This window comes from Rhinatrema bivittatum, chromosome 4 (assembly GCF_901001135.1).
Source record: "Rhinatrema bivittatum chromosome 4, aRhiBiv1.1, whole genome shotgun sequence".
Lineage (NCBI taxonomy): Eukaryota > Metazoa > Chordata > Amphibia > Gymnophiona > Rhinatrematidae > Rhinatrema > Rhinatrema bivittatum.
This window is the reverse complement of record NC_042618.1, coordinates 85,792,526-85,806,522: the sequence shown is the minus strand read 5'-3', so window position 1 is coordinate 85,806,522 and position 13,997 is coordinate 85,792,526. Positions and strand designations below refer to the sequence as shown.

The 13,997-nt window shown below is 44.0% G+C and overlaps 1 protein-coding gene across 3 annotated transcripts in view; it reads right to left on the bottom strand.

Annotated features, from left to right (window-relative positions):
• Positions 1 to 3,794: 3,794 nt before the first annotated feature.
• ABCD4 (ATP binding cassette subfamily D member 4) overlaps positions 3,795 to 13,997 on the bottom strand; it is a 272,156-nt gene continuing 261,953 nt past the window's right edge. For all 3 annotated transcript variants that reach the window (XM_029598440.1, XM_029598438.1, XM_029598439.1), the window contains one exon: positions 3,795 to 5,603. In XM_029598440.1, coding sequence (XP_029454300.1) covers positions 5,535 to 5,603 — 69 coding nt within the window. In that variant the 3' untranslated portion in view covers positions 3,795 to 5,534. The remainder of the gene's footprint in view (positions 5,604 to 13,997) is intronic.

Here is a 13,997-nt window from a genome sequence, read left to right as displayed (position 1 = left end):
CTTCTACTTTTGGCTGGATGAAATTTGACTGATTTATATATAATTAGATTAGTAGAAATATTTATCTAAGGATACTAGTAAGGTGGCAATCACCACAGAAGAATATCCATTCTTCAACAGGCGAGCCCTCTCAAGGGCCAAACTTATACAGTAAGGGGTAATAGCGCGTGGAAAACGCGCTGCCAACACACACCCCCCCCCCCCCCCCGAAATTAATAGCGCCCACAACATGCAAATTGCAACATGCGCAATACAGAAAGTAACGCCTGACAAAGGCAGGAGTTAATTTCAGCCGGCACCAGGAAAGTGTACAGAAAAGCAGAAAAAACTGCTTTTCTGTACACCCTCCGACTTAATATCATAGAGATATTAAGTCGGAGGCCCCAAAAGTAAAAAAAAAATTAAAATCTGCCCACGGCCCGCGGGTTGGAAGACGGACACCAGCAGGTACGAGAACCAATGCCGGTAAAATTGAGCGCCGGCTGTCAAACCCAATGACAGCCGCCACTTCTTCAAAAAGGAGGCGCTAGGGACGCGCTAGTGTCCCTAGCGCCTCCTTTTACCGCGGGCCCTCATTTACATATTTTTTCTTACTGAATCAAGCGCCCAGGAGAATGGCCTGGGTGCGCGTCGGGAGAGGAGGCGCTCGCCGGCTCTCCCATGGGTTTTTCTGTATCGGCCCGATAGGAAGCTTGCTGGGCAGACTGGATGGACCAATTGGTCTTTTTCTGCTGTCAATACTATGTTAGGTTTGGAGGGTTTTGTATTAGTTCAAATAGTTTACTTGGATGATTTCATGGCCAGGTCTAGCTGTCCCTAGATGTAGTCCCTTTTTGCCTGGTGAATGGCTGTTTTATATTTCTCTGCATGTTCCTTGCAGTAATGGACGTTTTTGTCCTTTTTATGCTTTTGCCAAGTTCTTTTAAGGTAATGAGCTTGCTGTTTCAAGAGGACGTGGCCTTCATGGAACCATGGGATATTTCTACAGCATTTAATTGACCTGGATTTTAGCAGAGAAAGGGTGTTAATTATTGTAGTGAATTTGTTGTTCCATTGTTAAAATAGGGCTTCTGGTGATTCAGCAGGTCTGAGTTTGTGATATGTTAAAAAGTTGTTTTATATCTTCACTTGTGACAGAGGAAAGGTTCCTCAATGATAGTTTGGGATATGAATGGTGACTTGAACCAGACAGTGATCTGACCATGAGTCTGGGTTTACTGCAAGTGAAGTGGGGTCAAGATCAATGTTTTCAGAATGAAAATTAGGTCAAGGAAGTGACTGTGTTTGTGAGTTGGGATCTTGATTAACTGGGTGAATACAAGATCCTTCATGTTCCAAATGAAGTAGCAGTGATGATGAGGGGGGTTCTCTGCATGATAGTTGAAGCCTCCAAGAACTAAGTTTGTGTGACATAGTGGCCATGTTAGAGAGGAATTCTGAGAGTCTGAGAAACGAGTCAGGATGGGTGTCTGGTGGACAGAAGATGCGGACAAGTTTGAGTCCTTCGTTGCCTTGAAGTTTTATGACAAGGCAATCAGACTTGCCTATGTGTTTGGAAGCAATTAGGTTGAGAGCCAGGAGTGGCTAAAGATGATAGGACAGGGGGTGTGGTGTATAAGATAGCCAGATGGGCAGAGTTGAGTTAGTATGACATTGTCACCCTCTCCAATCTAGGTCTCCGTCAGGAATAGGATGCAGAGATTATATTTTTTAATGAAACTGAGGATGTATTGAGGTTTACTGTTTGCTGACTCGGCATTAAGGAGTCCAAGTAGCAGTGAAGTGCAGGTACTTAGTGAATCTTTAGTGTAATTACAGTGTTGTAAAATAACTGAGTGGAGATGCCATGTACAATGTTGTTTGGGTGGCTGAGATATTCTCCTACCCATGTCACATAAATAGGGAGAAAGTTCTTTTTAAAACACATTTTGGTGGCCTTAGAGAAGAGTATTTGAGTCCTTTTCACTTAACGTGGTCCTCGTGGACACTGCAGTATGGATGAAAACTTATTTTGGGGACGGGGAGAGGGAAAGGGCTTTTTACTAGGTACGGGGTGAGTTTTCATTTTGAATTCTGTGAAGAAGTTGAACTAGGTTAAGTCTGGTATATATGCATTTATTTATTTATTTATTTAGAGACTTTTATATACCAGTATTAGTAGGGACATCATATTGGTTCACATTTGAACAGCAGGTTTGAAAGTACATATTAACAGGGAGAAAGAACTGGGAGGGGGATAACACAAGAGCAGCGTAAAAATGTAGCTTAACAACAGGCGAACATAGAGCTCCTTACTATAAGGAATATAGGAGGGAGTTCCAGAGTGAAGGGCCAGCAACTGAGAGGGCACGGTCGCATATGGAGCAGAGGTGGGCTGTTTTAAGGGAGGGTACTAGTAGAGTGCCTTTGTTGGCAGTTCTGGTGGGCCGGGTAGACTGATGAGTCTTAAAAGGAATGTCTAGCCAGTTGGAAATGTGAGCGTGAATGGATTTATGTACAATGGTCAGGGTTTTGTAGTGAATTCGGGAGGGGATAGGGAGCCAGTGTAAGTCTTTAAGGATAGGGGTGATGTGTTCAGATTTACGGGTATTTGAGATGATTCTAGCAGTCGCATTTTGTAACATTTGTAGGGGTTTTATTGTGGAGTAGGGGAGCCCTAGGAAGAGTGAGTTACAGTAGTCCAATTTAGAGGAGATAGTGGCTTGGATTACTGTGCGGAAGTCTTGGGTGTATAGCAGTGGTTTAAGTTTTTTTAGGACATTGAGTTTGAAGAAACCTTTAAGTATGGAGCTGACGTATTTCTTCATGCTGAGTTGTTGATCAAGGAGAACTCCAAGGTCCCTCACGAAGGGTTGGGCTGTAGTGATGTTGAGATTGGGGTCATTAGACGGGGGGGGGGGGGGGGGGAGGAAAGGGGGAGAGTGGGGGGAAATAAGTAGAAGTTCAGTTTTATTGGTGTTGAGTGCGAGGTGGAGGTTGGTGAGTAGAGAGTTGATGGCCGCGAGGCAGTTTTCCCAGTGCCTCAGGGCGTCAGAGATAGAGTTGTGAATAGGTATGATGCTCTGGACATCATCTGCATATAGATAGAACTTTAGTTTGAGTTCAGAGAGAAGCTGGCAGAGTGGGGTGAGGTAGATGTTGAAAAGGGTGGATGAGAGTGATGAACCTTGTGGGACTCCTTGTTGAAGAGGATGGGGGATGGATAAGGCATTACCAATTTTAACAGAGAACTTTCTGTTCGAGAGGTAGGACATGAACCAGGCAAGGGCTAGGCCTGAGATGCCAATGCTTTCTAGACGGGTAAGGAGGTGATTATGGCAGATGGTGTCGAAAGCCGCAGAGATATCAAGGAGGGCGAGGAGGTAGCTGTGACCTTGGTCCATTCCTCTCAGGAGGTGGCCAGATAGGGTGAGAAGTAGCGATTCGGTGTTGAAATGTTTCCGAAAGCCGAATTGCGAGACATGGAGGATCGAGTGGTTTTCAAGATAGTCTATAAGTTGTGTATTAACAACTCTTTCAATAAGCTTGGCAATAAATGGGAGGTTTGAGATAGGGTGGAAATTGGAAGGGTTGAGAAGTCCTTAATGAGCATGGGTGGGCAGTGTTACGAGAAGTTTAATGGTGGAAAGAGCTGAACATCTATCTATTGTCTGATCAATATATAGATCATTGCTCAGTGGTGAAGCCCACTTGGAGAGCAGGATAACAGGCAATGTATATCTACCATGGGCAGTATATACTCACTCCGGCACTTTGCATACTTCAGCACAAATCCAAAGACTCTAAGATAATATATACATTTCTTTATTCTTGATTTATTTATATATACACACATATAGTCAGTATTCAATTCCCCATACTATTTGATGTGCAAAGTAGTGCTTTTCTAAATGCCCATACTTTTCTCCCTCTTACCACTTCTGAAGTGAGGTGTCCTGTACTTTGGTCAATGGTCCATGACTCCTCTGGATGCTTCGCTGAAGGTTGGTGTCTCCCCTTTCTGATCTCATCTGTGTTGGGGCTAGTTGTCTGGTCGCAAGTCAGACTTCTGATTTCAAACTCAGTCTTTTTTTTATAGAGCTCTTAATACCCAACAGGACGGAATATGTCTCAGTTCATTGGTTGGACCTAATTCAGATGTTTTGTCCACCCATGGATCCAGGTCAGGATCTACATCATGTGGTAATGGGGCTTTTAGGTGTTCCCACACAGGATAATGCTTGGCCTCTGTTGTATGTACATAGGATGCTTTTCAGCTATAGTCTCCGAAATTTGCAGGTTCCAGCTGATCACTATTTTGCAATGCTGAAGTTCCAGGCTCATTTCCAAATACGTCTATCAATTGGCAAGTGCCAACTATTTACCTTTCAGTGGAATGTCCTGACTGAAAAGTAAACAATTGGCACTTGCCAGCAGCTGAAACAGTCTCTTAATATTGCAGCAAAAATTGTTTCTTAATCTTCAGCTTAATATTATCCTTTGAATTTTAAATGTCCAACATTTCTATACATTCTGTCCATCTGAGAGGTTTACATGATAGGCCACAAAAAATGTCCATACGAGAGGCTTATATGGAGGTCAAAATAGGACATCGCTCCAGGAATTTCCCTACTTTCCGATCTACTAAATGTATGTATATTTCTCCAGCCCAAGCTCTATCATAACAGTCTCTCAGTATATTAGTGAATAAAGAGACAGCAATGGTAACTTTAGAATGGGCGCAGTCAGATATGCTGAAAACTTACATCGTACACACAAGTGCATTTATATAACAGGCCAAGTGCATGTACATGTGCTCCTAATTTTAAGTGTGCACAATAGCAGGGAAATGTAGCCTTTGAGACACGCAAATGAGGGAATTTTATAACAGGCGGCATCCAGGCCATGACCAGTTTCACCAGTTTGCCCAGTCTACAGCTAGAACTTAAAGAACCCCTGGTTCTTTTGCTGGCACTCCCCCCAGTTAACCCAGACCCCTCAATCACTTCCTGTGTGCCTAGGAATTGTTTTATTCTTACACCTCATCCGTAGCAGAAGTAAAGTTGTGCTGAAATAGACCGGAAAGCTCCTGCCCTGCTCACATTCCGCCTCTTCTTTTCCCGATGGGAAATATTTGTGCAGCAGTTCTCTGTGTGGATGTGGGCGGGTTATAAAATCAGGTGGACATTTCCCGGTTTTGGTGCGCATATCGCTTTTAAAATTCACCTTTTAGAGTATGGGCAAATGAATGGGAAAGGTTTTCCTTACTGCCCGTCTCTGTCTCAGGGACACCTCCCATCCCCTACGATGTTCTCCTGCTCTCAGGAGACAGACAGAAATCCCGCCTCTTCCTCTGGGTAGCTTGCAAATTCTGAAGGAGTTGCTTACTCCTCTGCATATAAAAAGGAAAGCAATCAACTCAGAACCAAAGAGTTGATTTTTTAAAATAGTTATTTAAAAAAAATAATTTCATGAACTCTCTTCCTAATTAAGCATTGGCAGGTTGCTGCCACCCGGCGATCACTTCTCTCGTGTATGCAGGATGACGTTTCATATCATTTCTTTTTAATTCTGCTCAGTTCCCACTTTCCTCCTCCGCAGAGTTTCAACATCCAGTCATGGAACTGCAAATTTCAAACATAGAGAAATCTGTTTAGTAGCAGCCACGGGATGGGGCTCTGCCTCCACCTCACCTTGGGGCACTGGAAACAGGGTTGTCCTCCTGTCTGGTCTGGAAAGGATCTCCAATGCATGGCCATGCTCTACTTTGAGGGAGAAGTCTCACCATACCACACCATGATGCTGTGAGAAGGGCTTCTGTCACATGGCATCAAGGGAAGAGGGGGCAGGGTGGGGGTGTCTGTCTGTCTGTCTGTAAGGGGGTGGAGGTGTCTTCCTGTCTGTCTGTATGGGGGTGGGGATGTCTTCCTGTCTGTCTGTATGAGGGTGGGGATGTCTTCCTGTCTGTCTGTATGAGGGTGGGGATGTCTTCCTGTCTGTCTGTCTGTCAGGGGGTGGAGGTGTCTTCCTGTCTGTCTGTCTGTCAGGGGGTGGAGGTGTCTTCCTGTCTGTCTGTCTGTAAGGGGGTGGAGGTGTCTTCCTGTCTGTATGTATGAGGGTGGGGATGTCTTCCTGTCTGCCTGTAAGGGGGTGGGGATGTCTTCCTGTCTGTCTGTATGGGGGTGGGGGTGACTTCCTGTCTGTCTGTATGGGGGTGGGGGTGTCTTCCTGTCTGTCTGTATGGGGGTGGAGGTGTCTTCCTGTCTGTCTGTATGGGGGTGGGGTGTCTTCCTGTCTGTATGTATGTATGGGGGTGGGGTGTCTTCCTGTCTGTATGTATGTATGGGGGTGGAGTTATCTTCCTGTCTGTCTGTATGGGGGTGGGGGATGTCTTCCTGTCTGTCTGTATGGGGGTGGGGTGTCTTCCTGTCTGTCTGTATGGGGGTGGGATGGGGGATGTCTTCCTGTCTGTATGGGGTGGGGGGTCTTCCTGTCTGTCTGTATGGGGGTGGGATGGGGGATGTCTTCCTGTCTGTATGGGGTGGGGGTGTCTTCCTGTCTGTCTGTATGAGGGTGGGGATGTCTTCCTGTCTGTCTGTATGGGGGAGGGGGTGTCTTCCTGTCTGTCTGTATGGGGGTGGGGATGTCTTCCTGTCTGTCTGTATGGGGGTGGGGTGTCTTCCTGTCTGTCTGTATGAGGGTGGGGATGTCTTCCTGTCAGTCTGTATGGGGGTGGGGTGTCTTCCTGTCTGCAAGCACTGGAAACCAGGCTCCTCTTTCTCCTCGCTGTCCGAGTGTGGAAGGAGATTCTGTGCTGTGTGTGTGGTGGGAAGGAGAGGAAGGAAGGGAAGTGGCGTTTGGAGAAAGCAGAGTTGCTTACCTGTACTAAGTGTTCTCTGAGGACAGTAGGATGTCAATCATCCAATGGAGCCCAGACCGTAACTTTTATGTCAAAGTTTCTAGAACTTTAACTGCTCCCTATTTGGCATGTGCAGGCTGACATGCTAGCATGCGTCCGTGCAGGGGCCCCCTCAAGCTACGTTATTAGCTTAAACTTGGAGACGCCAACTCCAAGGGATGCAGATGGATATTGTGAGGATTGACATCCTGCTCTTCTCGGAGATCACCTTTTACAGGTAAGTTTCTTTGCTTTCTCTGAGGACAAGCAGGTTCGCACAATTAGGGAATCCATAGCTGTAGACTGTCCTAAACAAAAAGGGGAACACAATGCCAATAAGCACAACAAAACTATTTTGTTGGAACAGTGTTTTTTTTCCTTTTTATATCTTCCCTATGAGGTGCAGTCTGGAACATAAACAACGAACCTTAGGAGGCAATGGAGTTGGGTTCTACACCTCAAGGAGATTCTGCAGGACAGACTGGCTGAACCTACTGTCGCATCATGATTGCCTGCCCAAACAGTAATATGACATGGATGTGTAGAGACAACTTCACATCACAGCTTTGCAGATCTCCTCCATGGAGACCGATCTTATGTGGGCTACCGATGCTGCCATAGCTCCAACACAGCCCACCAGATTCAGGCCCGCCTGGGCATAACAGAAGGAGATGCAATCTGTTAGCCAACAATGGCAATCCCTAGTTTGTTGGAGTCAAAAGAAACAAAGCTGGGTGGACTTTCTATGGGCTTTAGTCCGCACCAGGTAGAAGGCCAAGACTCTTTTGCAGTCCAAACTGTGCAGTTCACCTTGGTGGAAATGTGGCCTGGGAAAGAATTGCAGAAGGACGATTGACTGATTAAGATGGAATTCTGACATCTTAGGCAGAAATTTAGGATGGATGAGCAGATCCATCTTATCATGATAAAACTTATTATAAGATGGATAAATTACTAGAGCCTGAGTTTTGTTGATCTTGCAGCTGTCGTCACCCCCAACAAAAATATGACCATCCACGTCAAGTACTTCAGGCTACAGGAATGAAGTGGCTCACAGGGAGTTTTCACAAGCTAAATCAGTTTCACACTCAGATCCCAAGACACAGCAGAAAGCATGATGGAAGGCTTCAAACGAAGCAGGCCCTGCATGGATTGGACAACCAAAGGCTTTAAAGAGAAAGGTCTACCTTCTATATATTGGTAATAAGTGCCAACTGTATTGAGACAAACTATTACTGAGTTGGTCTTGAGACCTGACTCGGACAAATGTAGAAGGCAATAAAGCACCTTTTGTGCATTTCAAGAGAAAGGAACTAAGGCCTTTTGCTCACAACACAAGCAAAACCTCTGCATTTTAGTCCACAGGGACTCCTTGTGGATACCTTTCTTAAAACTAATAGAACACAAGACACATCCCTCTGAAAGATCCAAGGGCTGCAGAATTACCCTCTCAAAATTCAGGCTGTGAGAGTCAGGGACCTGATGCTGGAAAGGTGCAACTTGATCCTGAGTGATGGGAGATATGGAATTCCCCAGGCTGACTGGTTCCCTTATGGACATCGCTCTATGGAGTAGGAACCAAATCTGTCTCAGCCAAATGAGACAGAATTAAGCTCTGGAATTTGTTGCCAGAGGACGTGGTTAATGCAGTTAGTATAGCTGGGTTTAAAAAAGGTTTGGATAAGTTCTTGGAGGAGAAGTCCATTAACGGCTATTAATCAAGTTTACTTAGGGAATAGCCACTGCTATTAATTGCATCAGAAGCATGGGATCTTCTTAGTATTTGGGTAATTGCCAAGTTCTTGTGGCCTGGTTTGGCCTCTGTTGGAAACAGGATGCTGGGCTTGATGGACCCTTGGTCTGACCCAGCATGACAATTTCTTATGTTCTTAATCGTGGTCCTCCCGTCCTCTCTCAGCTTCAACAAAGTCTTTGCAACAAGCAGCAGCAGAGCATATGCTTACAGTAGACCCTCTGTAACCTATCATTTAAAACAGCCAATTTGGAAGGTGGTCAATGTGAAGCCAATTTTTAAAAAGGGTTCCAGAGGTGATCCATGAAACTATAGACCAGTGAGCCTGACATCGGTGACATTAGTAAAAAAGTCATTCTTAAAATAAAAAATCCCTGGCTATAATGGGGAATCGTCAACATGCTTTTAGCAAGGGGAAGTCTTGCCTTACCAAATTTTTGAAGATTTTTGAAAGTGTAAATAAACCTGTAGATAAAGGTGAGCCAGTTGATATAATATATTTGGATTTTCAGAAGGCATTTGACAAAGTCTCCCATAAGAGACTCCTTAGGAAATTACAGTCATGAGATAGGTGGCAGCGTCCTGTTGTGGACTTGTAACTGATTAAAATGCCAGAAACAGAGGGAAGGACTAAATGTCAGTTTTCCAAATAGAGAAAGGCCATTAGTAGAGCACCAGAGGGATCATAACTGTGACCTGTACTATTTAGCAATCATAAATGATCTGGAAAGGAACAAGTGAAGTGATCAAATCTGCAGATGACAAAATTATTCAAATTTGTTAAAACAGCAGTGGATTGTGAGGCGGAAGGACCTTGTGAGACTTGGAGAATGGACTGAATGGCAGATGAAATTTAGAAGAAAAGTGCAAAGTGATGTACATAGGAAAAAATAATCCCAACTACAGATACACGATGCTGGATTCTCCAAGGTCCTGAAAAGGAACATAGAGTCCTTGTAGAATGTTAGGAATGATCTGAAAAGGAATATAGAATAGAGATGTGCATCGTTTTTTGTGTTTGTGTCGTTCTTCGTTTTTCGGACGCCATGGAAAATGTCGTTTTTTTTCGGTTCGGGTCTTTTTTTCACGAAAAATCGATTTTTAGTTAGTGCGTGCTAACAAAAACCTTTAGATTTTGTTACTTTTTGTTAGTGTGCGCTAGCAGGAGTTAGCGCACACTGACTCCCGTTAGTGCGCACTAATCGGAAAAACGAATTTTTGCGAAAAAACGGGAAAATCCTGATTTTTTTTCGGGCTCCCTGAAACATACCGAATTGGACAATTTCATTGCAATTTTCCAATTCGGCAAAAACGAATGCACATCTCTAATGTAGAATAAAACAGAAAACATATTCTGTATATTTATTGTATCTATTGACATCCTACTTAGAAACTGTTAAATGCATTTTAATTATCTGTATGATAGCTTATGGGGATGGGAGTTAAGGGAGGAGGATGAAATATATGGATTGGTTTATAGAGGGAATTGGATGTGATTCACACTGTCTACTTGGTATAGCTGGTTTTCCTTCACTGCAAGTTGAATAAAGGTAAGTATCATATTGCCTCTATATCGCTTCGTGGTGCACCTGCATCTTGAGTATTGTGTGCAGCTCTGGTTGCTCCTTCTCAAGACAGACAAGGTGCAGAGAAGTGCAACAAATATGATAAAGGGGATGAAACATCTCTCCTTTGATGAGAGGCTGTGCAGACGGGGGCTCTTCCAGCTTGGAAAAGAGGCTGAAAGGGGACATGACAGAAGTTTAGAAATCATGAATGGGATGGAACGGGTAAATAAAGGACGGTCATTTATCCTTTCAAATAAACTAAAACAAGGGGACACTCCATGCAGATTAAAAACAAATCATAGAAAGTATTTTTTTCTCAGCGCACTATCAAGATATAGAATCTGTTGCCAGAGGACGGGATTAAGGCGACTAGCACAATGGGCTTTAAAAGAGATTTGAACATATTCCTGGAGGAAAAGTCCCTAATAATCCATGTTTCTGTATTACTAATTTATTGTTTTATGTTATTTTATAGTTTGTAATTTTGTTAACTTATTGGTTGATTCTTGATCTCCCATTTCTGTTATTGTTTAATTCTGTCCTATCTTCCGACATCCTTGTTATTACTCTCCCTGTTTTAATGTAACTTCTCATTTCTACTTATACGTTAATTGGTTTCCCCATGTTTTAATGTAAACCGGTACGATAAGACCTGGTCTTGAGTGTCGGTATAGTAAAAGAAGTTAAATAAAAAATAAAAAAAAAGAATACAAGTAAACTAAAGAAAATGTTATCACTGGGAATGAGCAACAGGACTTAGATCTAGTTTGTGGGATCTGCCAGATATTTGCAACCTGGAATGGACACTGTCGGAGATGGGATGCTGGACTTGATGGACCTTGCTGTGAACCAGCAGGGCAATTCTTATGTTCTTATGCCTCAATCAGGGGCAACAAAGTCTGAGGTTAGTTTGCCTTGCGACCCTTCCTGCTGTGGGAAGACAGAAGCAGATGTACTCTGGGTTTGTTTGCCACACTCGCTAGCCCCTTCCAAGCACAATTTGTGGCTTCCAGGACTTGACGCAATCTGTCTACAAGGACATTCTCATTTGCCAGATATGTGACTCTGTGGACATCCCCTGAGATAGCAGTCTCACTTCTGGCGAGTCTCCCTGCTTGTTGACGTAATACATTGCTACTCAATTGTCTGATTGGACCTGGATCACTTTGTTGACCAACTGATCTCTGATGGCCTTCAGAGTATACCAAACTGCCCTTAGCTCTAGGAAATTTATCTGAGAAGCTATCCTGAGCAGACCAAGGACTTGAGTGCAGAGCCTCTCTATATGGGCTCCCTTCCCGAGGCTTGATGCATCTGTGGTCAGGACAATTTGGACTGGTGAAATTTGGAAAAGTAGACCTCTGAACAGACTGGAATGAATTCACCATCAGGCCAGGGAGTCCTGGAGCAGATGAATGATGTGAGTGCTGTATCAAAGATCCTGAGTGGCTTGAATCTACAGTGATCTGAGAATCCATTGGGCTCTTCTCATACAGACACATGCCAAGGGAGTAACACGCAGTATGGAGGCCATAAAGCCCAACGTCTTCAACCTGTCCCATGCTGATACCTGCTGAATCACTTGAATCCTTTCTGCAGATATTAATGTGATAGCCCTCTGGTTGAGGAAGGAAGCTTTGCTAGACATGCCTGAGTCATGTCTAGCAAAGCTCCTATAAACTGCAATTGAGATAACAGTCTCAGGTGGAATTTGGGGTAGTAACTACAATACCCGGATGGTTCTGCCCATTGATTCTATGGCACCCGCCTAAGATGTACACATGACCAGCCAATCGTCCAGGTAAGGAGAAACTCCCAGTTTGCATAGATGTGCCGTCGCCACCATAGTGAGACATTTTGTAAAGGCTTGTGGGGCTGTTGCCAAGACAAAAGGCAGGTGCAGTACTGGAGGTTACAGCCTCCTACTACAAATCTGAAATATTTTCTGTGACCTAGAAATATCTATTTGCGTAAGCATCCTTGAGATCAAGAGAACATAGCCAATTCTTTTTTTTTTTTTTTTTTTTGATAGAAAGGGAATTAAGTTTCCCAGGAAACTATCTTTAACTTCTTTTTTTTTTTCTTCGAGATTTGTTCAAGGCTCTAGGATGGGACGGAGTCCTCCTGTTTTCTTTGGAATCAGGAAGTACTTGGAGTTGAATCCCCACCCTCTTTCCCTATGTGGAACAGACTTGACCACATTGGTCTCTAAGGAGGAGGAGAGCTTCTTCTATACCATGTCCTGATGTGAGGGTTTCCCTTAAGCGGGGTCTGTAGACTGATTTGGTGGAACAGCCAATAGATGTAATCTGTAGTCTTTTCATATTATGCCGAAGACCCACAAGTCTGAAGTTACCCTGAGCCAATGATTCACATAGAACCTTAGCCTGCCCCAACAGAAAGGTCCTCCAGCAAGGGTACCAGGATCTGGGCTATGCTCTCTGCAATCCACTGGCTGTGACTTAGGGGCCCCTCTGCTGCCTTGCTGAGGGCAGCAGCCTTGTTGAGTCCGGTGGAAGATAACAGCTCCTCGGTTGGAAAAAGTATCATCCTGACCTCCTACTTGAGTATCTCCTACTAAAGGAGGGTGGTTCTGGAGTAGCTGTGAAGAGATACTGATGTTCACTTTAGAATCCTCTACAAATCTCTTTCCATAATATACAAAACCATCCATCAACACACCCCACTCGACTTACAAGTCCCATTCCAAATTTATAACTCCTCCAGACCAACAAGAGACACACTCAGAGGATCTCTTCAAGTGCCCCCAGCCAAAACTACCAAACACATTACCTTGAGAGATCGGGCCTTTTCAACAGCCGGCCCCCTTCTATGGAACTCCATCCCACCGGACCTTAGACAGGAGCCCAGCCTCCCAACCTTCAGGAAGAGACTTAAGACCTGGCTGTTTAAAAAAGCTTTCCCGGACACCGATTAATTCTATTCAGCCAGATTCTACCACTTCCACATGTAAAAATGTTATTACTAATGTAAATACCTATACCTAATGTTATTCTCTTTCTTTTCTTCTCTCCTCCCAGTTCTATTACCTTGTTATTTGTAACTGCTTCCTTCTACACAAATAGGTTATTGAATTGTTTACTGTACACCCCTGTTATATGTAAACTGGCATGATGTGTTTGCAACATGAATGCCGGTATATAAAAATTTTAAATAAATAAATAAATAAATAAATGTGTCATACAATATTCTCTGATCTGTGCTACCCCTTCCATTACCCTATCTCCAAATAGTCTCTCTCCAGTATATGACATGTCAGCAACTCTTTCCTGGACTATAGATCAGAGAGCTGAGGCCCACAGACAAGTCTGTTGATGCCAATCCCCAGAGCAGAGACTCTTGTCATTTTGAAAACATCAAAGGTCAACAGGACCATATGTTTTCCACATGCCATCTCCTTATCCACCAATGACTGGAGGTTGTCATGCTGCTTCTAAGGAACCTACTTGGCTACCTCCCACATCTATTTCAGCAGATCCTGCATGCAAGAAGCAATGCAGGCATTGAGCATTTTTCCCTGGAAAACCTTTCTCCCAAGAGTATCTAGGATTCTGGAATCCTTCTCTGGGGGGATCAATGAATGAGTTCTAGTCTTCTTGGCCTTCCTGAGAGCAGATTCAAACACTACAGATCGATGCAGTAGATGCCTCTTTTTGAATCTGGGAGCCTTCTGGATGAGCTAGATCATATCCTCCTTATTCACAGGAGCCACAGAAAGAGGATTCTCTCACATCCTCATCTGTACCTCCTGAATGTTTTTGTGAACTGGGACCGTCAC